Source organism: Trachurus japonicus, unplaced genomic scaffold (assembly GCF_045865225.1).
Source record: "Trachurus japonicus isolate A0001 unplaced genomic scaffold, Traja_1.0 AP031020.1".
Lineage (NCBI taxonomy): Eukaryota > Metazoa > Chordata > Actinopteri > Carangiformes > Carangidae > Trachurus > Trachurus japonicus.
Genome location: NW_028221153.1, coordinates 1,082,140 through 1,109,083, shown reverse-complemented (window position 1 = coordinate 1,109,083; position 26,944 = coordinate 1,082,140). Strand labels below are relative to the sequence as shown.

Below are 26,944 nucleotides of genomic sequence, written 5' to 3'. Positions count from 1 at the left end.
CATTACGAGTACGAATGGTTAGAATCATGGACACATCTTTTTGGAAGCTCTCTTACCCCATAGCAGAGCAGCTGTGTCTGTCTGTAGCTGTAGTGGTGACGAGTGTCCAGCAGAGGGCAGAGCGTCACCATGGAAACCACCTCCATCAGACCCACTTCACTGTTAGAAACATGTTTCACTTTACTTCCTGTCACGTGAAGGGGGGGTTTAGTGATGATGTCACAGCTGCTGTCCGTCAGCATCCACACAAACTCTCAGAACTTTTTAATTTCATCCACAGATAAAATAAATAAACATAAAACATTTTTTCAAAGTGTGAAATGAACTTTGTCTTTCATCTCCACCCTGTGACCTGGACTGGATTTATTTATTTACACATCAATCATTCTGTCATTGATAGTTTTATATTTCTATTCTAGTTGATTCTGTTGTATTCTACTGTGGGCTGCATTAGTTTGTTTTTGAACAGTGAAGCTTCAGGTGTAACCTGGACAGAGGAGCAGTGCTGCCGTTCGGGGCTCTGGATGTGTTTCAAATACACTGCTCCAAAAAATAAAGGGTTAAAACACTTAAACAACACATCTTTCATCTCAATTAATGAAATATTGCAGTTGAAAATCTTTATTCACTATATAGTAGAGTGCATTGAGAACAAAATAACATAAAAATGTCAGGACCAAAAAAGAGAGGAATTGTCTGGAGGGGGGGGGGGGGGGGGGGGGGGGCTGCTCACCATTAACAAATAATTACATTACAATATCACGGAAAAATAAATTTCCAGTAGTTCAACCGCAACCAAGTATTGAGTGCATAATGAAAAACAAAACACAAATCATCATCTCTCTTAGTCCACCACAACAGCCTCGGTATCAGATAGTCAGTATATAGCCTACTACAGTATACTCAGCATCTCTATCACAGAGAAAAAAGAGACGGACAGAGAGAGGGAGAGAGAGAGAGAGAGAGCGTCCTTTACGTATTAATAAATCACCCATTAATAAATCATCCACTGCACTTGCACAAATGAGCAGAGGTGAGCAGCACACTACAGGACCGGTACAGAAGTCACTGCAGAACGCTCACTGAGTGGCAAAAAGAGGAAGAGCCGCCAAAGTTTAAAACCAAGGAAGTCTGACATGTCTAACTTTGTGTGGCAAGGTGAAGAGGGCCCGGGCGGGGATTGAACCCACACCTCCCGGGTAAGAGTCATGCGCGCTTGCTAGTCACCCAAAGGGACATCCCCTTGGCCAAGTAGCCAGGGCACATGATCAATTGGAGGCATAGTGACAGGACCACCACTGTCACATCTCTCCCCCTCTTTTCACAAGCACGTCCTCGTGCTTCCGTGCAGGCTGCCACACATTAGGAATCCATGGACCCACCACTAGTGCTACATGGATCCTGCCAACAACGCCAGAACTGGGGCTGAGACTAACTTTGTCTTCAAAGCCTCAAAGCTCTCTTCACACTGGGGTGTCCATGACGGACCAAGATCTTGTTTATGGCGTCGTTTGCCCTGTGTCCCAGCTACTTCAGCTACCAGCTTATGGAGAGGGGCTGCAACCTTCGCAAATCCCTCTACAAAGCGCCTATAATAACTTGCAAATCCTAAAAATGAACGCAGCTCTGTAGCATGGCGGGGGCGTTGCCACTTGGCAACCGCCTCAATTTTTGCTGGGTCGGTGGAAACACCTTCCCCTGAAATGATATGCCCAAGATAGCTGACCTCTTTCTGAAAGAAAGCACATTTTCCCAGTTTGACCTTTAAGCCTTCATGTTGTAGACGATTCAACACAAGTTCCAAGCGTTGCAGATGCTGGGTGATGGAAGAAGAAAACACAACAATGTCGTCGAGATATAAAAGAAGAGACTGACACTGCTGGTCCCCAAACATTCTTTGCATCAGCCGTTGGAACGTGCTTGGGGCATTGCACAGCCCAAATGGCATTCGATTCCACTCGAAGAGGCCAAAGGGTGTGCAAAAAGCCGTCTTGGGTTTGTCCTGCTCCATCACGGGAACTTGATTATACCCGCTGGCCAAATCTAAGGTCGAAAACCAACAAGCACCGGAGAGGGCATCCAAACTCTCCTCTATACGAGGGAGGGGAAAAGCATCTTTTCTCGTCTTACTGTTAAGGAGGCGATAGTCCACACACATGCGCAAACTGCCATCTTTTTTTCTAACCAAGACAATTGGGGAGGCGTAGGGGCTACTGCTCTCCCTGATGACTTTGGCCTCCAAAAGCTGATTAATGTGGGCCTTGGCTTCCTCATACTCCGAGGGGGGAATGCGCCTGTATCTCTGTCGCACAGGGACGTTGTCAAGCACTGGTATGTCGTGAGAAATGAGCTTGGTACAACCAAGGTCACCGTCATGTGCCGAAAAGACCGAGCTATACCTGCGCAGAAGAGATCGCACCTCGGATTGGTGCTCAGGCGCTAAAGCGGACAAGTCTACTTCCTCTACTCCACTCTGTACAGGGACCTCAGCCGTACAAGAAGAAACTGTAGCTGTGGTTGACCTCACCTCTGTAACCCCAGTGGGTAAACTCACCACTTGGGCACGGCTGAGGGTACCCAGACGGATGCGTGGGTAGAGGAGGACGTCAGCCGTACCCACGTTGACTACAGGGACGTAAGCAGTACCACGGACAACTTGAATAAGGCAGGGGGAAGCAAGGAGTCCCGCTGGAAGCCCAGATGCCAGGGGTTCAAAAAGTACGACAGAGCTAGAAGGTTGTTCAGGACATGTGCTTGCAATAAACTGCGTAACCCCACCGGGTATACGCACTGGCGTTGGGCCGCGGACCTTGACAGTCCCAAAGAGATCCCTTGACGGGAGAGTGGTTGATTGGTGGCACTGTTGTAAGGCCTCAAGAACTAAATCAGGAGCTTGATTCACGGCAGGCAGACTAAACAACCCTGCACCGTGTGAACCAAAAAGCTCCTGGTAACATCGTTGGATGATATTCATCCCCAAGATCCCAGGGACAGAAGACGATGCACCAGGAGGGTCTCGTACCACCAGTACCCCACATCCATGAAATACCTTGCCACACAGTGACACGTCCAGCTCAAGATAGCCAATGTACGGGATTGCTAAGCCGTTAGCCGCTCGAAGTTGGAGCCAATGACAAGACTGGAGGCGATTGTGACCCCATGGGGCAAAATGCTCCAAAAAGAAGCTCTCTGTTATGGTGGACACCATGGACCCAGTGTCCAGCAAGCATGGGACCGTAACACCACTCATCAAAAGATCCAAATGAGGACACGATGACATTAATTTACCCACGGTCCCTTCCCTTGAGCCCGTCGACTCCCCACCTGAGCTGTGGCTCTGCAACTCAGTGGGTTTCAGTTTTCCGACTGGGAAGCAGAAGGAGCCTGTCTGGTTTCATGGGTGGTTCGGCCGAAGGCAGAACTAGCACGGGCCTGAGGAGGAGCTTGCCGGCCATGACACTCTCTTGCAAAGTGGCCTGGTTGATGGCATCTACGACAGATCAATGGACCAGCATGATTATGGCGAGGTGGCAAGGAAGTGGTGTGCAAAGAGGCCACAGTCTGAGTGAGCTGATTAAGTTGTTCCTGCTGTCGCTTTAAAAGTTCCTTCAACTCACATAGGTCGGAGTTCTGTGGAATGGCTGAAGGTGGACAGGGACTACTTTGGACTCCATACTGCAGACCATACATGGCCGGGAGAGAATGACTGCGCTCTCTAGCGCCCCCTGGGAATCCCTCCCTTTCCCAGCGGAGAGCTTCCGCACGTACCTCTATCAAAGTGGCCTGAGGCTGACGCCGGACCAGCTGTTTCAACTCCCGACGAAGGGCGCCATCGAGAACATGCTCCACAAAGTGGTCTCGAAGCAGAACGGTAGAGTTAAGAAGACCATCAGGCGCCTGCTGCTTTACCCGCTCCATAAGGGCCATCAGAGCCAAGGAAAACTCTTGCAAGGTCTCTCCCTCTTGCTGCGTCCTGGCGAAAAAGGCTTGCTGCAAAGCTATATAGGAGCGGGTGCAACCATACAAGTCCTTCAGGATAGCAATGATCTGGTCTGGGTCTGCTTGCTCTGCTCTGGTGCGGTATTTTATCTCCTCCCTCGCCTCACCCTCAAGATGATCAAACATAAAGAGGGCCTGATCAGCAGCCGTCAGACGACGGGCACGGATACAGGCCTGGACTTCCTCTGCCCAGTCATTCACACTTACACCGGTCTTACCATTAAAGATTGGGCACCTACGGTCACGAGGCACTACCACCAATCGTTCTGTTACTGTAGCACTGACATCAGCTCCTGGAGCAGTACTCACCGGGGCAGGAGGGGCTGGAGCAGCCGCGCTTGAACCAGCCCGCGAGGCCTCCCTTTCCCGGCAGAGCCGCTCATTGTCTGCCTTCAGCTGCATGACCAGTTCTCTGATCATCTCTTCGATCATGTCAGAGTTTTTCAGAAGAGGAGCTTGTTTTTTTTGTTTCATACCTACCATGTTTTGAGTGTTTTAGCTCTTTTGTTTGAAACAGGAAAAAGTCGCAAATAAGATTGCTGCGATCAAAAAAAAAAAAAAAAGGTCTGACGATCAGTCGACGACGGCAAAATCTGACCAATCAGGTTTGACTATGACAATCCTTAGTTGAAAACAGCCCTACATGATGTATATGTGTTTATGGCTTGGTGGAGTAATGATGTCTCTGGTCTGTTACAGAGCAACTGGCAGCTGCAGCCAAGCCCCTGGGACCCCCCATCCAACAAACTGCAGCATCTGTTCTTCCAGGTACCATAGGTCAAGCCATAGGTTTATGTGACGCACCAAATGCTGAATGAGGTTATGTCATTAATTGTTAGCAGAGATGGGGACTTGAGTCACTGTGACTTGGACTTGAGTTGACTCAAGTCAATAACTTGTGACTTGACTTGGAAAAAAAAAAAAAAATCTCGGGTCTTGACTTGACTTGAGAGACAATGACTTGAGTGACCGGCTGCCATTGTCTAGTTTGTCACCGGCACCAGCTCAGTTGGTGATTTAAGCAATATTACCCTCGAGGGTAATATTGCGATTATACAACAATTACCAACAAAATAAAGCGTATAATTAAATAAATATTCATGTTGATGGACGTTTTGCTCTCAAAATTTAAAGTTTTTAGCGAGTGTGCTTCCCGTTTCCATGGAAATAAATGGGGTCTGACTAATAACTGAAACACAATCAGTCACGTCAGTAGACTCCTATGTGTAATGGAACCTAGTTCACCTCTACAGCAAATAGTCCGAACCTTAGTAACGACCTAGCAACAGAAATGATTTTCTAGTCCCAGATGAGTGAACTCTGAGCTGACGTTCATGTTTTAACGCGGTCTCGGACTTTCCCCAACTAAATCAACACTGCACAAACTCGCCTAATCAAAGTTATAACAAAGATGCCGTTTTTTTCCTTTCACAGATGTAGCTTCTACAACCGCAAACTCTGCATGTAAATGAAGTTATAGCGCCGTGTCGCCGACACAGCTGATAGAGAAAGACAAACGATTACTCCAGATTATTTAAAAGCCCAAAAGGCGCAAGAGAGAGAAACATACAGGTAATCACCTCCGTTTTATCCAATGAAAATATTCAGCTCCAGGCCATATTTTAAAAACATATTCACCGCGATCACAACTCGTGTCTCTCCGACTTTGTAACGTTACACACATGGGAGGGAGACAATCCTCTCGGCTGTAACGGGGAAGTTTACAATATATTAACAAAAAATAAAATAACATAATTGTTCTATAGATGTGACTTTGGCAGCTGACAGGAACAACCTACAGGAGGTCAATGTAGTTTGAGATTTATTTTCACGAGTAATAAATGACGTTTCTGAAAATAAAAGGGGGAAAAGTCCATGTTGCCATGGAGATGTATAAACAACATGACATGGCGGAGTAATATTTTCAGTGATGAGTCAGCCGTGCTGTAATGCTGATTGGAGCACGTTCTAAATGTCTTATTGACCAATCAGATTGCTTGGTCGGAACTACTTGTTGTATAATACTTGTTTTCCCTTTGGACTTTTTACACATTTATTTTGAAAGGACTGCTGGAGAGAGACAGAGGGCGAGGGGGGGATTTGATACGGAGCAAAGGGGCCGTCAGGGTTGGTGCAGTGGGCGTGCTACATGGATCTATTATAATGTAAGACATCCATGGTCAGTGTATTTAATCAGAGATTTCATTCAGTGTTTCAGTGACAGTGAGTTGCCTGATGTTGCTTAACTGACACTGCCAGGGCATCAGAGTTGGGGCAGATGCACAGTCACCAGTAGGGATGGGCGATATGGACTAAAACTAATCACCATCATTTCTGGCATTTATCCCGATAACGATAAAAGTGACGATAAAAAATACCAATTCATGGGGCGGTGCGTGGCGCAGTGGTTAAGGCGGCCGCCCCATGTAGAGGCTACAGTCCTCAACGCAGGCGTCCCCGGTTTGAGTCCCGCGTCGGGCAGACCTTTCCTGCATGTCATTCCCCCTCTCTCTGCCTCCCCTTTCATGTCTATCTCACTATGACTATAAAATAAAAAAGGCAAAAACGCCAAAAAAATATACTTCAAAACAACAATTCACCTGTACTGCAAACCTGTAACGACTCAAATCAAACAAGTTTGAAATGTGAGAACAGATTCAACATTTATTCAACCTCTAAGGCACAAACAGTGGGATAATAGTGCAAACAGCAAAAGTAACATCGTCCTTCAGGTTTTCTTAGCTTATAAAATCACAAAGTAGTGTAACTTCAAATAAAACCTGATAAATTAAAGCAGAAGTAAGCGATCCGGTGGTTTTGGCTAATGCTGCGTTCCAGGCAGGCTTTTGAAATCGTAAATTACAGCTTCAAGTCACAACTTACGACTTTGTAGCGTTCCAGGCAACCCACTCGTGTTTCTCCGACCTGTTTTACCGGTGAAAGTCACTATAACGGCCACTCGTAACTTCTGACCCGTGAACTCGTACCAGATCGAACTGGTACGACTTCACAGGTCGGAAAAATACGAGTTTCCTTGAACGCACCATAACAGTCCTCGTCCCTACGTCGCCACATTCACGGCGTCCCTTGGCTGCACACACAGCCCTGCATGCCGTTCTCTCTCCTCATTGGATAAAAACTGTAGGATACGATAAAAGTTTTCTCCTGGGCTCAGAGCAGAGCAGAGTGACTGACAGACCCGTGTTTCAGACCAAACACTCTATAGAAGTGATTGCTGTCGGAAGATATAACTATTTAAGACTTAGATTAACACAAATATATCACTTACTTCTGCTTTAAGAAACAGAGTAAAAAAAAAAAAAAGAAGTTCACTGAAAATTAAATCCAATCAGTGATGACCTATTCTAATATAAATACAAGTGCCTGTCACGTGAGCTGGGCTGCGAGTGCGTGGTCGCACACAACGTCATCAAACGGGAGTAAATGTTCCGGTTACACCCCGCCTTTCCAAAGCCCCGCCTTTCCGACAATAGACTTCCATTCATCGTAATAGCGGGGTTTTCTATTTTTTCTAAAGACCCCGCTACTCCGAAAAGGCTATTGGGGAAACCCCCAGTGCGCAGTGCGCATTGATCCTTTTTTCCTTTTTGGGGTCAAACGGATCATGTGCATAATTAACTGCAAAACAAGCAAATACTTCATATTAATTACTTATAATGTTCATTCTGCTTCTATCCTGTCTAGCCTCTACCTGGTCTTTTTACTAAACTTAAAGCAGAAGTAAGTGGTCCGGTGGTTTTGGCTAATGCTGCGTTCCAGGCAGGCTTTTGAAATCGTAAATTACAGCTTCAAGTCACAACTTACGACTTTGTAGCGTTCCAGGCAACCCACTCGTGTTTCTCCGACCTGTTTTACCGGTGAAAGTCACTATAACGGCCACTCGTAACTTCTGACCTGTGAACTCGTACCAGATCGAACTGGTACCACTTCACAGGTCGGAAAAATACGAGTTTCCTTGAACGCACCATAACAGTCCTCATCCCTACGTCGCCACATTCACGGCGTTCCTTGGCTGCACACACAGCCCTGCATGCCGTTCTCTCTCCTCATTGGATAAAAACTGTAGGATACGATAAATGTTTTCTCCTGGGCTCAGAGCAGAGCAGAGTGACTGACAGACCCGTGTTTCAGTCCAAACACTCTATAGAAGTGATTGCTGTCGGAAGATATAACTATTTAAGACTTAGATTAACACAAATATATCACTTACTTCTGCTTTAACCAACTCCTTTCTTCATTGCCTAAACCCAACCAAAGCATCTCCCTCAGTCAGCTGTCAGCACGAGCGGCGGCTGCAGCAGCCTCGCGCCCTGTGAGCTCAAGCCGGGTTCAGCCGCGCTCGAGCGGAGCAGGGGGGAGAAAAAAAGTGTATTTCTTTTACTGTGTGGAGATCTCCAACAACGGAGTCGGGGAGAAAGCAAGTGGGACAGATCTGCCCAGTCTCTGAGCAGCACGTTTCACAGACAAGCCACAAAGCAGAATGTAAACAACGTCACGCGGTTCAGCACCTTGGACATTGGACAGCTGCGGGGGGGGGGGGGGTGGGGGGGGGGGGGGGGGGGGGGGGGGGGGGGGGGGGGGGACTGTGTCGGATCAGCGGCGTTTCGTAGTGGGGGTATTTCGGAACAGCGGGGTGTCGAAGTGGAGGTGTGTCGAAATGGAGAGCTGTCCCCAAATGTTCCATACTAATGAATAACTTTTCACTAAAGTAAATGAGGTTCAGTTGTTTTTTTATCTCAAGGAAGAGAGAGACAGACCGAGCTTGTGTGTGTGTGTCTGTGTGTGTGTGTGTGTCTGTGTGTGTGTGTGTGTGTGTGTGTGTGTGTGTGTGTGTGTGTGTGTGTGTGAGAGAGCGAGAGAGAGGCGGAGAGAGGGAGACAGTGGCTGTGTTTGAAGTAAAGTTCTGTTATTTTCTCATAGCGTGGTGAATGTGCAGCTCACAACTTGCCCACCAGAGCGTTGTGGAGTTGTTGGATTGTGTATTTGATGAGTTTGATGAGGGAAACCAAGAAATCCCATAATGAGCCTCCGTAGCGTAGCTCTGAGCAGCTCACGGCTCTGCTCCACCGTTCTAAAAACAGCTTGCACCGACACTTAAAGGTAACGAACCTACTGCTATGACTATAGGGATCATGGCAATGGGCCAATTTGCCAAAATGTTGAACTATCCCTTTACGAGCAACACATCAAACCACCATTTTGAAGTGGTTTAGCATTCAATCTATGAGTGCAGATGAGGTTGGCTCTATGCAGGGGCAAGAGGGGCAACATCAATGTTCTGCCCCCTCAAATCTAAATTTCTGAAGTTGAGAAAGTGGAACAATCATGTTCTGGAGACACAGCTGATTTGAAACATTTGTGTTTATTAACATGTTGAACACAGATACATCACATGTTTGATTGCAGTCAGTCTGTTACAGCTCTGAAACAGTTAGAGAGGATATTAATGACATAATAAAGGATCAGTGCTGAGGAATGAAAATGTTCATAATGAATGAAAACTAGAACACGTGATCAAAAAGATGAATCTGTTAACATGAAACTCTCCAGTTGTGACCAGAACGTAATGGATATTTAACATTAAATATCACTGAATGGAACAGATACTTGACACAACTCCCACTATAGCTCCCACTGCAGCTCCTATTGGACCTGCAACTGCGCCTCCAGCAACAGCTGCTGCCACACCAGCAAGAAATGGATTCCTTCCCTCTGCTCTTCTTCTTGCTTCTTTACGACCCATAGCTGGATTTCTTCCCAGTAGACGTTCCTGTTCTTCTCTGATGGCTCTCTCAGCTTCTTGGAACATCTCATTGGTGTAGCAGCTTCCTCCATTTCTCTGAACCAGCCTGTTGATCTCCTCCATCAGGTCAGTGACTTGGTCATGATTCCTCTTGTCTCTGTTGTTGAACACGTGGAATCCTCCATCACACTGGCTGACGAAGCCACAGAGATCTTGATTCTTACAGATCATTTGTTCTATATCGGTACCTTCCGCCTCTAGGTCGTCTCCATGGGTGAACAGGATCATGCTGTAGTTTTTTGTTTTTTTTCCAAACAGCTTCTGAAGGATCTTCACTGTTTCTCGTTCTTCTTCAGTGAATCTGCCTGGTTGGATCACGATGAGGAACACATGAGGACCAGGAGCAGCAAAGGAGACGGATCTAGCGATCTCGTTCTTCACCTCATCGTGATCTTTAGTGGTGTCAAACAGACCTGGAGTATCAACAACAGCCACTGTTTGACCATCAACATCTCCTGTTTCCTTCTGACACTCTGGCGTCACTGAGGATGCAGACAACTTAGATTCAAAGGCTTTCCTTCCTAAGATGGTGTTTCCCACAGGCGCTCTTTCCAGTTCCAGTTTTCCCCACAAGTACAATCCTGAGATCTGTGGGAGAATAGTAAAACTCATTACTGACCATTGTTGTTAACAGACAGAGTGTAAACTGAAATGACAGCAGTGTGTCACCAGAGAGAAACAACAACTGTCTTTAGAGTCCTGAAGGTCTAACTGAAGGTCTAAACAGCCATTAGATACTGGGTCCAGAAAACAAACTCACTTCATCACAGTCACATGAACTCATTTTTACCCATAGACTGTAAAAAGAATGGACGTAGCGTCCGTGACGTCACCCATTGGTTTTGGGGAGTCGTTTTTGTGACTCAAATATGGCGGCCTGAACAGCGCCATGTTGGATTGGCCGGCCGAGAACCCGCCCACTGGCCTCGAAGCAGCTGTCCACGGAGCTGCTCGGACCTGTCACTCAACGTTTCCGCGCCCTAATTGGCCAGAATTTTAACCTAATAACAGTAAAACGGTAGAGTTAAAAAAAAGTTCACCCCCCTCAGTGTGTGTGCGGGGGTAGAAACTATCGATTGAGACGAAAAAACGTTCTGACACCAGGCTTTTAACATGTTTACTGAGGATGTAAAGTCGGCGATTTTAACATGGGGCTCTATGGGGAATGCTCCCTTCTGACACCAGCCCCCAGAGGAAGAAGAGGGGATTGCAGTTTTTTGAACGCGGAAGTGAGCTTCACTTCTCAGACCGACAACTGCCCCCTTGGTTTTACCACAGGCCCTGAAGGTTGCTGTGACGCTAACAGGTGGCGCTAATGTGGAACAAGGAACAGGATGCAGTTTGGGTTTAATGGAAGGTCTAAACAAGGTTCACGGTGTCTCCTCTCCTCTCCTCTCCTCTCCTCCCCTCCCCTCTCCTCTCCTCCCTTCCCCTCTTCTCTCCTCTCCTCTCCTCTCCTCTCCTCTCCTCTCCTCCCCTCTCCTCTCCTCTCCTCCCCTCTCCTCTCCTCCCCCCTCCCTCCCTCCCTCACACATGGTGTGATGTAATCGTCCCTGTCTGGAGTCAAACCTACAATCTCCTGCCTGTGTGGGGCATGCTCTCTGACCACAGGACTTTAGAGGTATGATTGTTACTTTATCGTTTGCTCGCGGCGATCCGTGAAAAAGATTTGTGCGTAACCTCTCTTTTGCCCTGAGCTAATAAAGTAACAACAATAGCTCCATAGAGGAGCCCATGCTGCTCATTCTAACATCACATCTAACATACACGGCAAAAACTCAATATCTTACCAAGAATATTTGTTTTATTTCTAGTCAAAATGTCATTTCTAGTCAAAATAAATCTCATTCTACTTAAAATAAGACTCATCACATTAAAAAGCAGCTTGTTTTTAGACACTTTTTACTTCTTTCAAGTCTATTTTCATTTGAAATAAGTAGAAAAATCTGACAATGGAGTAAGTTTTTCTTCCTTATTACAAGCTCAAAAAACTTGCTTTCACTGGCAGATTTTTCTCCTTATTTCAAGTGAAAATTTGTTTGAAACAAGTGAAATGATCTAAAAACAAGTTCATTTTTAGGTGATGAGTCTTATTTTAAGTGAAAAGAGATTCGTTTTGAATAGAAATTGGACATTTTGACTAGAAATAAGACAAATATTCTTGGAAAGATTTTGAGTTTTTGCAGTGTAGTAGCAACTCTAAAAGTGCTCACACACACTCATCATCTGCTTAATGAGTGGCTCAACTTTAGAATTCTCCTAAAGTCACTGTAAATGAAACAAATCCCAATCCTACAAGTAACTTTAAATAGTAAAAAACCTTACCAGCCATGTTTGTCTTTTCCAGGTGGAGGATGTGTTGAGTCTCTGCTGCTGAAGAGCAGTGAATACATTCAGTTCACTTTGCTCTCTGTTTTATAATGCTGCCCCCCCCTCCAACACACACACCCCACCACTCTCAGAAACATGTCAGGTTGTCACTGATAAAGAATATAGTCAGAGGACGGAGACGCTGCCCTGTGATTAAAGACAGCGTCAGCTTTGATGGAATCAACAGTGTCTCTGTCCACTATTGACTGTGTCCTCAAACACATCAGACTCAGGTTAGACAACAAGTTACAGAGCCCTTTGAACGCAACTCTGCAAGAGTCAAAGGTCAAGTCAAAGCCTTGGAGAAGTCTTCATCCCTCTGACCTTTTCCACCTTTTGTCACATCACACCAGCAAACTTAAAAGTATTTTATTTGGATTTCATGTGATTGACCAACACAGCACATAATTGTGAAGTGGAAGGAAAATGATACATGAGATTACAAGATACAAGATCCTTTTTTTTTTTTTTTTTTTTTACAAATCAAAGAAAGTGATGTGGATGAGGTATTGTGGCCAGATCCACATACAGGAAGAAGGATCCTTAGCCATCCTCCATCTAAACAACAATATTCCCTGTTTCCCAGGAATCATTTTTGTTGTGTTAACAGTAAAACAAATGTACGGTGATTGTTTTGTACCATATTGTTAACTGATACTGTACAGATCAGATCACACAGATCATCAGTGATCACATGTCCCAAATATTTAACCTTATTACAAAAAGGTAACAATGACCCAGACAAATGAAATACTGGGAACACCAGGTCCTTAACACCCTTAGGTCTGCACACCATAACAGAACTCTTCTGGCATTATAACTCACGTTAAATCTTGCACCATATTCTGAACATATGTTAAGCAGCTCTTGAAAGCCAGCACTAGAGGGAGAAATGATTGCCAAATCATCGGCATACATAAGATGATTGACAATAACATTTCCTACCACACATCCTGTTTTCCCAGATAGGTCATCCATATAAACATTAAATATTAGTCAGGGTCTTATGCAGAATAAATCAGTTGTACAAAGATTAGACTACTGGGGTCTTTTGTGGGCCCCACTGGGCGCTGGGCCCCTAGAGTTATTATCACCTTTCTCCCCTATACAACGGCCCTGCATGGAAATAGAAATGTCTTACAACAAATATGGTAAGACAGATAGAATAAACTGTACAGCAGGGGTATTCAATTAAATTCATTGAGGTCCAGTTACTAAACTTTCATCCAAGTGAAAGGTCCGAACCTTATAAAGTCCAAATGGTGTTTTATAGCCTACCCCTATGTCAAATAAATCAAATCAAAGAAACAAAAGAAAGGCCAGCAGCACTCGTGTCCTTCTCATTGTCTTTTATTACATACTGCGTCGGTGCTTAGCATGCACAAACCGGTTTCCACAACGTCTTCCTCAGTCAGTTGTGGAAACCGGTTTGTGCATGCTAAGCGCCGACGCAGTATGTAATAAAAGACAATGAGAAGGACACGAGTGCTGCTGGCCTTTCTTTTGTTTCTTTAAGTTGATCTTTTGGCCGTGCACCTCTTTAGTTTGTTCCTGAGAGTTTTGTTGGAGAGTGCGTGTTTTTCTTTGTTTTTTAAATAAATAAAATCAACAAAGTGCATTTTCATATCTATTGTCAATGTTCAACACAGGAAACATTTAACATAGTGCACTTGTATAGTAAACAACTAGCTTTTTTTTTTTTTTTTTCAATTAAAGAGAACAAGCACCTTTTTTCATGACGACAACGAGACGGTGACGAGATAAACACGGCTCTCTGATGACGAAAACATGACGAGACGTGTGTGAGTTTTCGTTGAGGAGACGAGAACGGACGTAAATGTTAGTGGTCGGGCTGCGATCGCCTCTAAATCCCATAATGGATCGTCATTACTCAAGCTTCACATGATTTAGCAACGGCTCCGTTAAAAGTAGAACGACGCTGCTGAGACGAGCCGCGGGCCCACGGTGCGCCGCCGCCTGGTGCTGGTGATCAGAGCGGCAGAGAGCAGCAGGCAGTGATCAGCTGCTCCGGTGACCGCGGTCGGCACGGTGCAGCGGCTCCGCGGCGCTGACGGGGGGATGGTCACATGTTCAAAATGCACGACATTTCTGCTTATTGTGCGTATAACCTGTCAATTAAAAATCAACAAGTATCTGCAACGCTGCTGCATCTCATCCTTGTGTGGTCACGTCCACCACCTGGCATGCAGCACATTCTGCTCAACACACCTGCCGTCACTCCACCAGAAGATACATGGACGCATTTTAAATATAATCCAGCAGAAAAAAAACTGAATGCACCAGGCTACTGTTACCACTTTATCTGTGTGTGGGCTAATGCATAATCCTTAGACCATAAACCATTGGGTGGAAACATTATGTGTAAAACCATTCCTTTATTGAATTAATTTGTTAAAAGACTTTCTTTTTTTTAAATTAAAACTGACTAAAACTAGACGAAAACCTTGTTGAGTTTTCGTCGACTAAAACTATCACATATAGAAATGACTAAAATTGACTAAAACTAATAAGTATCAAAAAGACTAAGACTAAATCTAAAATGCCTGCCAAAAACAACACTGATACAGTGTCAGTGCAGACCTAAGGGTGTTAAGGACCTGGTGTTCCCAGTATTTCATTTGTCTGGGTCATTGTTACCTTTTTGTAATAAGGTTAAATATTTGGGACATGTGATCACTGATGATCTGTGTGATCTGATCTGTACAGTATCAGTTAACAATATGGTACAAAACAATCACCGTACATTTGTTTTACTGTTAACACAACAAAAATGATTCCTGGGAAACAGGGAATATTGTTGTTTAGATGGAGGATGGCTAAGGATCCTTCTTCCTGTATGTGGATCTGGCCACAATACCTCATCCACATCACTTTCTTTGATTTGTAAAACAAAAACAAAAAAAGGATCTTGTATCTTGTAATCTCATGTATCATTTTCCTTCCACTTCACAATTATGTGCTACTTTGTGTTGGTCAATCACATGAAATCCAAATAAAATACTTTTAAGTTTGCTGGTGTAATGTGACAAAAGGTGGAAAAGGTCAGAGGGATGAAGACTTCTCCAAGGCTTTGACTTGACCTTTGACTCTTGCAGAGTTGCGTTCAAAGGGCTCTGTAACTTGTTGTCTAACCTGAGTCTGATGTGTTTGAGGACACAGTCAATAGTGGACAGAGACACTGTTGATTCCATCAAAGCTGACGCTGTCTTTAATCACAGGGCAGCGTCTCCGTCCTCTGACTATATTCTTTATCAGTGACAACCTGACATGTTTCTGAGAGTGGTGGGGTGTGTGTGTTGGAGGGGGGGGGCAGCATTATAAAACAGAGAGCAAAGTGAACTGAATGTATTCACTGCTCTTCAGCAGCAGAGACTCAACACATCCTCCACCTGGAAAAGACAAACATGGCTGGTAAGGTTTTTTACTATTTAAAGTTACTTGTAGGATTGGGATTTGTTTCATTTACAGTGACTTTAGGAGAATTCTAAAGTTGAGCCACTCATTAAGCAGATGATGAGTGTGTGACCACTTTAGAGTTGCTACTATGTTAGATGTGATGTTAGAATGAGCAGCATGGGCTCCTCTATGGAGCTATTGTTGTTACTTTATTATACAATAGTTAGTTCCGACCGAGTAATTTGATTGGACAAGAGACATTTCATGAGTGCTGATATACAGTATCCACCACTTTCTGGAGAATGACGCTGGGTGTCGCCATGACACTCCATTCCAACGTTACTGTATTGATAGCATAGACTGGTTGATAAACATTGGCCGTGATGACTTTATTAGTGTGAATGCTGGAAGCATTCACACTATTGTTATTCGGTTCGGCCATTTTCTGCCTTTCTTCGGCATTTAACTAGTCCTTCATACTTTGTGCTATTTCAACAATTCAAATATCAAAATGTTCAGCCTTTTCGGGACAGGTGTGCTATGTCTTTTCTCTTTTCAACTATTCATACTTTTTGCAATATTCAACTATTTCTGATTTTTTTTCCCCATAGAGAATGCATTGGAACAGTCTTGAAACTTTTCAAATCTTCTTACTTCTTTCAGCCTTTAAAGTGTCCACATACTTTCAGCTAGAGACTTCATTCAAATTCTGAGCTGTAGACAAACTTTTTAAGTATTCCTCTATGACTCAGCTTATTGATATCTTCAACAGTTTCTGATATTTGGCCGCTTTAAAATCATTAAGTTTTTTGACAAAATCCAGCTTTATAATGGGTGTGTGTTGCGTCTAACGAGCAGGGCTTAGAGTGAGTGACATCATCGCTAGAGTGAGAGGGATCGAAAAAACATTCAGGATTTTTTTCTGGATAAATTGCCAGCACGGCCACAAATTAAACTCTAGACACATGATTTCCTCACCGGTTTGTAGCCACACTTGTCGTGTCTCATTTGATGTGTTCAAAACAGCAGACAGACTTACAGAATTGTCTCAATGAGCCTAATTGTGCAGCTAGACCCGCTCCAGTGGCTCATCCACTTCAATATAAAAGTAGGAGCTGATTTTTTTAGAAAAGCAGAAATGCCCCCCTTTTCTACCTTGCGACCCTGAGAAAAGTTTTTGCCCTACAAACATTTAATGCACATCAATGTGCTCAGGAAGGTCTCCTTGCCCCAGTAGTCATGGCCACATTCTGATAAGAGGTACGGTTCTCTTTTTATGGGCTGTTTTGGGAAGCTGCACAGAGCTGAAATCTCTCTGCTCTGCTCTGCTCTGTGTGCAGTTGGTCCAGCTGTAGCGGCCAGCTCGTTATCAAAGTCTATAAATAGAACAGTGCATCTATCTATCTATCTATAAACCCTTTGTCTCTTTTTTCTCTCTTTTTCTTTCTTTCTTTTACTCCTTCATTTGTATTTTACATAACTTCGTTCTATCTTTCCCTCCCTATCCATCCATCCATCTACCTCTTTCTATCTATCATCCCCCTCTCTCTTTTTCTTCTTTCTTTCTTTCTTTCTTTCACCCCATTTCTTTTTACTTCTTTGTTTCTTTCTGTTTTTCTTTCTACTCCTTTTCTCTTTCTATGTTTCTACCCCATTTCTTTCTTTCTTTCTACTGCTCTCTGTATATCTCTCTCTTTCATTTATCCACCCCAATTTCTTTCCTTCTTTCTTACTACCCCTCTGTCTCTTTCATTCATTCTCTATTCTCTTTATGTTCTATTATTCTGTTTTTCTTACCTTTTTCTTTCTCTATCTACCTCTCTGTGTCTTCTTTCTTTCTGTCCTTTTGTTCTTTCTTTCTTTCTCCATCTACCCTTCCCATTTTCTTTCTTTCCTTCTTTCTTTCTTTCTTTCTTTCTTTCTTCAGCTCATTCAGCATTGTTTCAACAATTTCTTCAGCTCATTCAGCATTGCTTTCAGCATTCACACCATTTCCATTCTTGGAAATGTTTTTCTAGTTTATAATCATCACGTAATTTTAATGAGAACAATACAGACGAGGTTTTAGCTTTATGTCACATTTTCACGTCACTAGGCTATATCACCGTTGCCACTACTCTGATGTTTATGAAGTCTATAAAACTAATTGTTGAACAAACATTTTAGATTAGCTGGCCTATAATTCAATAAATAATTATAATTCAATAAACGGCCCAGGAAAAAAATATTTTTTTCCAGTGGATATCCTAGTTCCAACATGACTGAGCTAACTGGAGTAGTTTCATGTCGTGTCCCACAACGGGAGGGTTTTGACAGCTGACGCCCTGATGTTAGCTTAGCTGCCGCTGTTAGCTGTCAGCAGCAGCAAAGCTAACAACTACGATAACCATGACTAATTACAAAAACGTGCACACAGAAATAGTAGCCTAATGTTTGTTCAATAATTCATTTTATAGACTTCACAAACATCAGATTTAGTCAAAACGGTTTTGGCAGCCCGGAGCCCCCACATTTGGTACCTACACCGGTGGCTAACGCTACCAGTTAGACGCTCGCTAGAATGCTACTAAAACCGACTTCCGTTGTGGTGTGACGCAATGGATCATGGGAAAATAAAGTGGTGGATAACAGCACTGGGACTTTTTACAGACATATCACTCCGCTGTTCATCTGGACAGGAGCTAAGTCAGAGCCAGGCTCCCCATACAGGAGCTGCCCCATCTCTCTGCTGCTGCTACAGTTAGAAACGGACCTGAACATTAAAACCTGGACCTGACCTGGTCCGTCTAATCCGTAAATCGTTGCGGCGGCAACTACGTTTTGACGGCGATAGCCACGTAGCTCAGCTACTTAGCTTCAACTGTGTTTATATTGATTACAGATAAACAAATGTAATACGGTATCGATAACGTCTCTGTATGTCTTCACGCTGGTCCTGTTGCTCCGCTGCTAATCCGACACTGGCGCCGATCCAACACTGGAACCAGCTCAGTGGAAAAGGGGCCACTAGTAAGATAGCTAGTAGGAAATGTTCATGTGTTGCCTGGCAACAGCCTCGTCTCCCTTCCAGTTGCGTGCCTACGACAGAATCACACCCGTGCTGATATACAGTACAACAGCACGACCTCTCGTGTGATATTGCTTAATTAGCTCAGGACAAAAGAGAGGTTATGCACAAATCTTTTTTACCAATCGCCGCGAGCATTTGCGGATCTGCCTGACTTGGAACCGCTGACAGACATTTACAGATCTATTATAGATGTGTTTACACAGATTCCACTGTCTGTTAACAACAATGGTCAGTAATGAGTTTTAATTTTCTCCCACAGAACTCAGGATTGTACTCGTTGGGAAAACTGGAGCTGGAAAGAGCGCAGCAGGAAACACCATCTTCGGAAGACGAGTCTTTGAATCAACATTGTTGTGTCAGAAGGAAACAGGAGCTGTTGATGGTCAAACAGTGACTGTTGTTGATACTCCAGGTCTGTTTGACACCAGTAAAGATCACGATGAGGTGAAGAACGAGATCGCTAGATCCGTCTCATTTGCTGCTCCTGGTCCTCATGTGTTCCTCATCGTGATGCAACCAGGCAGATTCACTGAAGAAGAAAAAAAAAACAGTGAAGATCCTTCAGGAGATGTTTGGAGAAGAAGCAAGAAAGTACAGCATGGTCCTGTTCACCCATGGAGACGACCTAGAAGCAGAAGATGTTACCATAGAGACACTGATTAATATGATTCAACCACTCAGTGACCTCATCACTCAGTATGATGGAGGATACCACGTGTTCAACAACAGAGACAAGAAGAATCACAACCAAGTCACTGAGCTGCTGAAGAAGATCAACATGCTGGTTCAGAGAAATGGAGGAAGCTGCTACAGAAGTGTGGGAGGTCCAGGAAGAGCTGTATCTGAGTCGGGTAGGCAAGCCTGTGTCATTCTGTGATACTTAATATTGATGATTGATTAGCTGCAGCTCATAAAGAGGGAATCATTATTTCCATCTCCGTGTGATCGTGCAGTTCATCACTGTAGTTTCCTTTTAACTTTGACTTCTAACACTTACAAAATAAAATCATTAAGATCAGACCATTGTTTATCACATTCTGGTTCACAACAGTTTCAGATTAAAACTGATTTTTGTGTCACTCTGATGTGTTGACAGCACTGAGTCCTGGAGCTCAGGTGTTTCCAGGGGTGGTGCTGGTGGGTCAGGAGAGAGTGGGGAAGAGCTCAGCAGGAAACACCATCCTGGGGAGGAAGGAGTTCGACTGTAGGTTCAGTGCTTCACCTGTGACACTGAGCTGTGTGGAGAGAGGAGGTGAGGTTGGTGGTCGTAGAGTCTCTGTGGTGGACACCCCCGGTCTCTTCAGCTCTGTGCTGAAGGACCAGAACCAGGTGAAGGCTCAGCTGGAGGAAGCTCTGAAGCTGAGCTCTCCAGGTCCTCACGTCTTCCTCCTCACCATCCAGCTGGGAAGATTCACTGAAGTGGAGCAGGAAAGTCTGAAGGCTCTGGAGAACATGCTGAGTCCTGATGCCCCTAAACACACCATGGTGCTGTTCACCTACGGAGACGGACTGGAAGAGGACGGCATCGACCTGGACCAGTTCATCAGAGAAGACGAGAACCTGCAGAAGCTTCTGAAGAAGTGTAGCGGTCGGTACCAGGTGTTCAACAACAGAAGGATGGAGGACAGAGATCAGGTCCAACAGCTGCTGCACAAGATAGATTCAGTCTCTGAGGGAGGACGTCGGGTTTATGAGGTCAGACGTCCGTCCACACAGGGAGTCAGGAGATGGTAGGAGGGGTAGCCAACCTTAGTGGAGTCAGTTCACTAACTTCTTAAAGGGATAGTTCAACATTTTGGCAAATTGGCCCATTGCCATAATCGCTATAGTCATAGCAGTAGGTTCATTACCTTTAATTGTCGGTGTAAGCTGTTTTTAGTACGGCGGAGCGCAGCAGCTGGCTGCTCAGAGCTACGCTATGGAGGCTAAGGGAATTTCTTGGTTTCCCTCATCAAACTCATCAAATAAACAAACCCAACAACTCCAAAAGGCTGTCGTGGACAAGTTGTGACCTGCACAACCACCACGCTATGAGATAATAACGGAACGTTACGAGACGGAGCCGTTTAAGAGGTAAATTCATGCAAAACCGCTGATGCGCGTTGCGTTCAGGGACAGTTTTTCAGCAAGCAGACTCTGTATTTACCCTGTATTTACCTCGAAAACGGCTCTGTTTCGTAACGTTCCATTATTATCTCATAGCGTGGTGAATGTGCAGGTCACAACTTGTCCACGAAAGCGTTTTGGAGTTGTTGGGTTGTGTATTTGATGAGTTTGATGAGGGAAACCAAGAAATTCCCTTAGCCTCCATAGCGTAGCTCTGAGCAGCCAGCTGCTGCGCTCCGCCGTTCTAAAAACAGCTTGCACCAACAATTAAAGGTAACGAACCTACTGCTATGACTATAGCGATTATGGCAATGGGCCAATTTGCCAAAATGTTGAACTATCCCTTTAAGGTAGGGACAAAAGAAGTGAGGCAACACTGATAGATGAACACAGAGGGAAGTATCAGATTAATCTCCTAAAAATGTGATCAATCACTAATCCTATTCATGAGGTCATAGACCTGCACAGACATGTCGAGGGTCTCTGTCTATAACCTGAAAGATGTATAATGTGGTCATTTCAATGTTTCAGTTGTTTCAGCGTCTGAAGATGAATAAAAGTTTGAAAATGACTGGGTCTAAGTTCTTCTAGAGCTCTGATGATGAAGCTCCTAGCGTGGTCGGGGTTGCGAGGGCTACTTTAAAAACGTAATCCAGTACAATTACAAGTTACCTGTTAAAAAATGTAATCAGTAACTTACACAAAGTGTCACAAAATTAAAGTAATGTACCGGATTACTTTAGTTACTTTGGATTATTTCAATACAAAACATGCAAATCAAGAATGTCACGCAGCCAGCAAGCATCAGTCTATAGCTGTGTTCGCAATCATCCACTCACTCACTCCCTATCCACTACATCGTGTATATGATGTAGTCCACTACATCGTGTATATGATGTAGTGCACTACATCGTGTATATGATGTAGTCCACTACATCGTGTATATGATGTAGTCCACTACATCGTGTATATGATGTAGTGCACTACATCATATCAAAATATGGTGATTGTCCGAGTCAAAAAAGTTAAACATTTTAATTCAGTTTTCACACATTTAATTTAGTGGGAACTATTTATTAGCATGTTGACCATGTTACCAACTATAATGGACAACTAGAATATTTTTCTTTTTTTCCACCTATCATATGTATTTAGTTTTCACAGTAACACCAATGACAAATATCTATAAGAGGCTAATTACACAAAATGGTGTCAAGCATGGAGTCAGCATCTTAAAATCCAAAAATTATATTCATTAAACTGTTTTTTCCCCCATATAATATTTAATTATAGCGCAAATCAAAGTAACACCAATGACACAAAAAAGAACCACATTGAAAAATGACATTTTAATTGAAAATATCTTACTTTTACTCATGAAAGAGACACTCACAATGTACTGTCTTAAATGGCTCTTCTTCTTCTATCTGACCTTGAGACTGTGATTGGTTGAATTATGAGAATAAGGGTGGAGCGAGAGGATAGCGGGAAAACAGGGAAAGGGCTTTGAGGCGTGCTTAAAGAGATAGTCTTCCTGTCTGAACTTTCGCTAAGCTTCATTTGTCTCACAGTTGTTGTTACTTGATGAAAAATGGTACCCGCTGTTGTGTGGATGCTGCTCGCCCAACTCCTGCTTCCAGGGCCGGCTCTACGCAGGGACAAGAGGGGGCAGCGCCCCCTCAAATAAATGTCTTGCCCCCTCAAATCCAAATGTTAGAAGTTGAGAAAGCACATTTTAATATACTCAAACAATGTGTATTTTACAAGTTGACAAAATTATCTGCAGTAGCACAAAAATCCGCCAAAAAAGGGACAGTGTTCTTTTCTAAAATGTTCTGTTCTTTTTTCTTTAGTATTCATAAGACTATCTTTCAGTTTTGTAAATCTTGACCATAGTAGACCCCCCCCCCCCCCCCCCCCACCCCCCTCTTCTCAGAGTACACCAGAATGCTTCACTCACATTTTAAAATCACAAAATTTTCAGGGAGGGGGGGGGGGGTGCCCCCAGACCCCCAGACCCCCAGAACCCCCTTCAGGGGTTTAGCTACTCACCTTTTTCACCCCCTCTGGGTTTGCAATGCATCTTCAGGTATATGCACCCCTAACCCCCCATATAATGTGGCTCTTTGCATTACGACAGTAACAAATTTGGGCTCTAAGACCCTGGTTGGCCCCCCGGCCCCTAGTTGGACAGGTCTGAAGGTAGAGGCCTAAGACCCTGGTTGGCCCCCCCGGCCTCTAGTTGGACAGGTCTGAAGGTCGAGGTCTGACAAAGTGAAATCCACTTCTCCAGGTTGGGGTTGGACACAGCCAACAACCCAATTCAGCATGATGTGTTCACATGATGCCCCCTTCACATTTCTGACTGCCCCCTAATATATGCTGCCTAGAACCGGTCCTGCCTGCTTCTCAGGCATCGACGAGGACGAAGGCAACAGCATCTTAGGCGTTTAAGGAACTATTTGTTGATTCGCTGACGTCAACTGGTAAATAACGGCAAGAAATCTTAGCTAATGTAGCGGGACGCAGTCTTTGGTCCCGTGACGTCACTTGGGAGCAGGGTTGATCTGGCGTGTGTCACACGCTTTTAGGTCCTGTCTCACGCTCTCACGCCACTCAAACTATTCTCACGCCAAAATCAAGCGATTTGGCAAAAAAAAGAAAAAAAATTAAAGCAAGCTTTGGCTCTCATCAATAGGCTCTCTGATTGGTGTGCGATGCTTATCCGCGTGTCGATTGGACGGCTGCTCAAGCCTGTGATCACAGCACAGTAGGACGGGGAGTTGTCGACTTGTATCATCAGGCTGTAGTAGAAGACTGAAAATCACAGGACGTGTCTGTTCTGTCCTTTCATATATTAATAGGCTCAATAGGCTGGTCCAGGCCAAAAGCCACAGCTCCCCACTAGACCAGTTTCATACACTCCAGCCATACAATGATAGGAACCACAGATCTGCTTTTTTCCCTCTTATCTGAAGCAAATGTTGTGTTTTCCCTTTATTTTCTTCTCAGAGTACACCAGAATGCTTCAAATACATGTTAAAATCACAATTTTTTCCTGGGGGGGTGCCCCCAGACCCCCCTAGAGGGATATATTTTGTCACCTATTACACCTCTACTCAGTTTGCGGTATTGTGTGTGTGTGTGTGTGTGAGAGAGAGAGAAAATATCTACATTAAACATTACTATTATTATTATAGACAGCCCCCCCCCCCCGCCAACAGAATCTCACTCCAGCCCAGGACCAAAAGTTGGCAACCCTGTAAATGCTATTGCATGGGGTTATAATGACAAAACAGTCTTAAAATAGCCTACAATGAAATGAATGGAATGAAATGGTTTCAGATGTTTTATTGCACAGGCTTTCACAAATAGTCTTTATATCATGGCAGTGCTCCTTCTTTCCTCATCTGCCCTTCCATCCTCCTGCAGAACTCGTCCACTTCACTGAAAACAGACACAAAATGATAAATACTGGAATAGAAGAACCATCAGTTTACATTGTTGACTGATGCCTGCAGTGCGTATACTTTCACAAGAAACCTTACCATGAGAAAAAAAATCCCACAGTCGTTCCCACATGTCTGGCGAGGCAAGCCCTAAAATGAATAAAAATAAAATGAAATGAATGAATAAAAGTGGACATTACAGGCAATAGTCCATTTTTTTCTACACAAATCATGAATATCATGTCCTGTCCCCTCTGTCCAGAGACCAGGATCAATTTGCTGAGCGTTTGTCTAGAGAAACATCAATAAAAACAACATGTTGTAGCATAAAGTGGGTTAGGGTTAGACCAACGATCTACACACAGGCTAGCCTACTTAGTTTTATTTTTGTTTAATTTAATGCACACGGGATTAACAGTTTCTGTTTCATTACTGTACAGTTTTTCTCAGTTGCTAAAACACTAAACCCTGTTGTCTGAACCAAATGCTCAGTTGCCTGAACCACTGACTGAATCAGTCTCTTTTGGCAAAACCATCAGCACTTTTCACCTGTTTAGACTTTAACAACTCACCAACACATTTTCATTGTGATGCACCTGTGTTGCATAATGCTGAGCACAGGTGGCAAAAGTCAAACACAAGTAAAGCACAAGTTTCACCGGTTGAACACAACAACTCAATCTGATCACACTTGTGTCTAATGATATCAGGGAACATACATAATCCAGTTGAGGATGAAGTCCTGTGGCCTGACCCAGTACAGAACAGAGAAACGATGCTGTGGCTGAGTTACTGCATGCACTTCTCATTTCTATATTTTTCTACTTTATTTTTACCAAGAGAGCTTCTAGCAGAAAAATGCTAAGCTTGGTTAGCATTTGACGTGCATAAGGTTAATTGTAAACGTATTATAAGTCAAACGTTCGTTACGCTGCAGATGCATTTTCAACAAAAACTTTTATGACATGAAACGATGTGATTAACGTTCAATACTAGGGACGTCACGATTATAAATTTTCTTTGTACGATTATTGTCAGAGAAATAATCACGGTGTTACGATTATTCTGCATTAATTAATTTCACAACACTATGAATGTGTAAAATCAAATATAGTCAAAATATAATTACATTACTCATTGTTTACACAAAATATTTCAAGTATATATTAATATATGACCAATTATTAACCCCCAGGGGAAGTGTTTGAAATATTCAGGTCATGAATTGTCATCTAAATGTTTTGTTTTTTGTTTTGTTTTGCTTTTTTTTTAAATTAAAAATGACACTCTAACATTTAAATTCCTACCAATTCAATGTTATGTTAGTTAAATGGACCAGTATCTGAGCATTTACCTTTATTTTTGCGCCACATCTGTTGATACGGTTCCAACATCGAATATTTGTGAAAGTGACGGTATTTAGGAATCTTTACGATTAAATAATTGTGGCTTTTAATACCACGATTAATTGTGAAAACAAGTAATGGTGACATCCCTACTCAATACCTTTTTTCATGCTCCTCATAATCAGCAGAGCAGCTGTGTCTGTCTGTAGCTGTAGTGGTGACGAGTGTCCAGCAGAGGGCAGAGCGTCACCATGGAAACCACCTCCATCAGACCCACTTCACTGTTAGAAACATGTTTCACTTTACTTCCTGTCACGTGAAGGGGGGGTTTAGTGATGATGTCACAGCTGCTGTCCGTCAGCATCCACACAAACTCTCAGAACTTTTTAATTTCATCCACAGATAAAATAAATAAACATAAAACATTTTTTTCAAAGTGTGAAATGAACTTTGTCTTTCATCTCCACCCTGTGACCTGGACTGGATTTATTTATTTACACATCAATCATTCTGTGATTGATAGTTTTATATTTCTATTCTAGTTGATTCTGTTGTATTCTACTGTGGGCTGCTTTAGTTTGTTTTTGAACAGTGAAGCTTCAGGTGTAACCTGGACAGAGGAGCAGTGCTGCCGTTCGGGGCTCTGGATGTGTTTCAAATACACTGCTCCAAAAAATAAAGGGTTAAAACACTCAAACAACACATCTTTGATCTCAATTAATGAAATATTGCAGTTGAAAATCTTTATTCACTATATAGTAGAGTGCATTGAGAACAAAATAACATAAAAATGTCAGGACCAAAAAAGAGAGGAATTGTCTGGAGGGGGGGGGGGGGGGGCTGCTCACCATTAACAAATAATTTAAAGGTTAACAATTACAATGGGCCAATTTGCCAAAATGTTGAACTATCCCTTTACGAGCAACACATCAAACCACCATTTTGAAGTGGTTTAGCATTCAATCTATGAGTGCAGATGAGGTTGGCTCTATGCAGGGGCAAGAGGGGCAACATCAATGTTCTGCCTCCTCAAATCTAAATTTCTGAAGTTGAGAAAGTGGAACAATCATGTTCTGGAGACACAGCTGATTTGAAACATTTGTGTTTATTAACATGTTGAACACAGATACATCACATGTTTGATTGCAGTCAGTCTGTTACAGCTCTGAAACAGTTAGAGAGGATATTAATGACATAATAAAGGATCAGTGCTGAGGAATGAAAATGTTCATAATGAATGAAAACTAGAACACGTGATCAAAAAGATGAATCTGTTAACATGAAACTCTCCAGTTGTGACCAGAACGTAATGGATATTTAACATTAAATATCACTGAATGGAACAGATACTTGACACAACTCC

General features: G+C 43.5%; 1 protein-coding gene and 1 pseudogene across 1 annotated transcript; one reads left to right on the top strand and one right to left on the bottom strand.

The window, feature by feature from the left end:
- Positions 1–9,607: 9,607 nt before the first annotated feature.
- LOC146959835 (GTPase IMAP family member 9-like) lies at positions 9,608–10,445 on the bottom strand (annotated as a pseudogene).
- An 8,833-nt stretch (positions 10,446–19,278) lies between these two features.
- On the top strand, positions 19,279–20,414 carry LOC146959834 (GTPase IMAP family member 9-like). Its single transcript, XM_085772859.1, has 2 exons — positions 19,279–19,531; positions 19,777–20,414. Exons 1-2 carry the CDS (start codon positions 19,279–19,281, stop codon positions 20,412–20,414), a joined length of 891 nt encoding a protein of 296 aa, XP_085628985.1.
- Positions 20,415–26,944: the final 6,530 nt, after the last annotated feature.

What these genes read in the sequence shown, in the direction of transcription:
- LOC146959834 (XM_085772859.1), top strand. Translation starts at nt 19,279, where the DNA reads ATGGTCCTGTTCACCCATGGAGACGACCTAGAAGCAGAAGATGTTACC. An exon ending in AAGAGCTGTATCTGAGTCGG is followed by an intron (nt 19,532 to 19,776) that starts GTAGGCAAGCCT and finishes ATGTGTTGACAG; the next exon opens with CACTGAGTCCTGGAGCTCAG.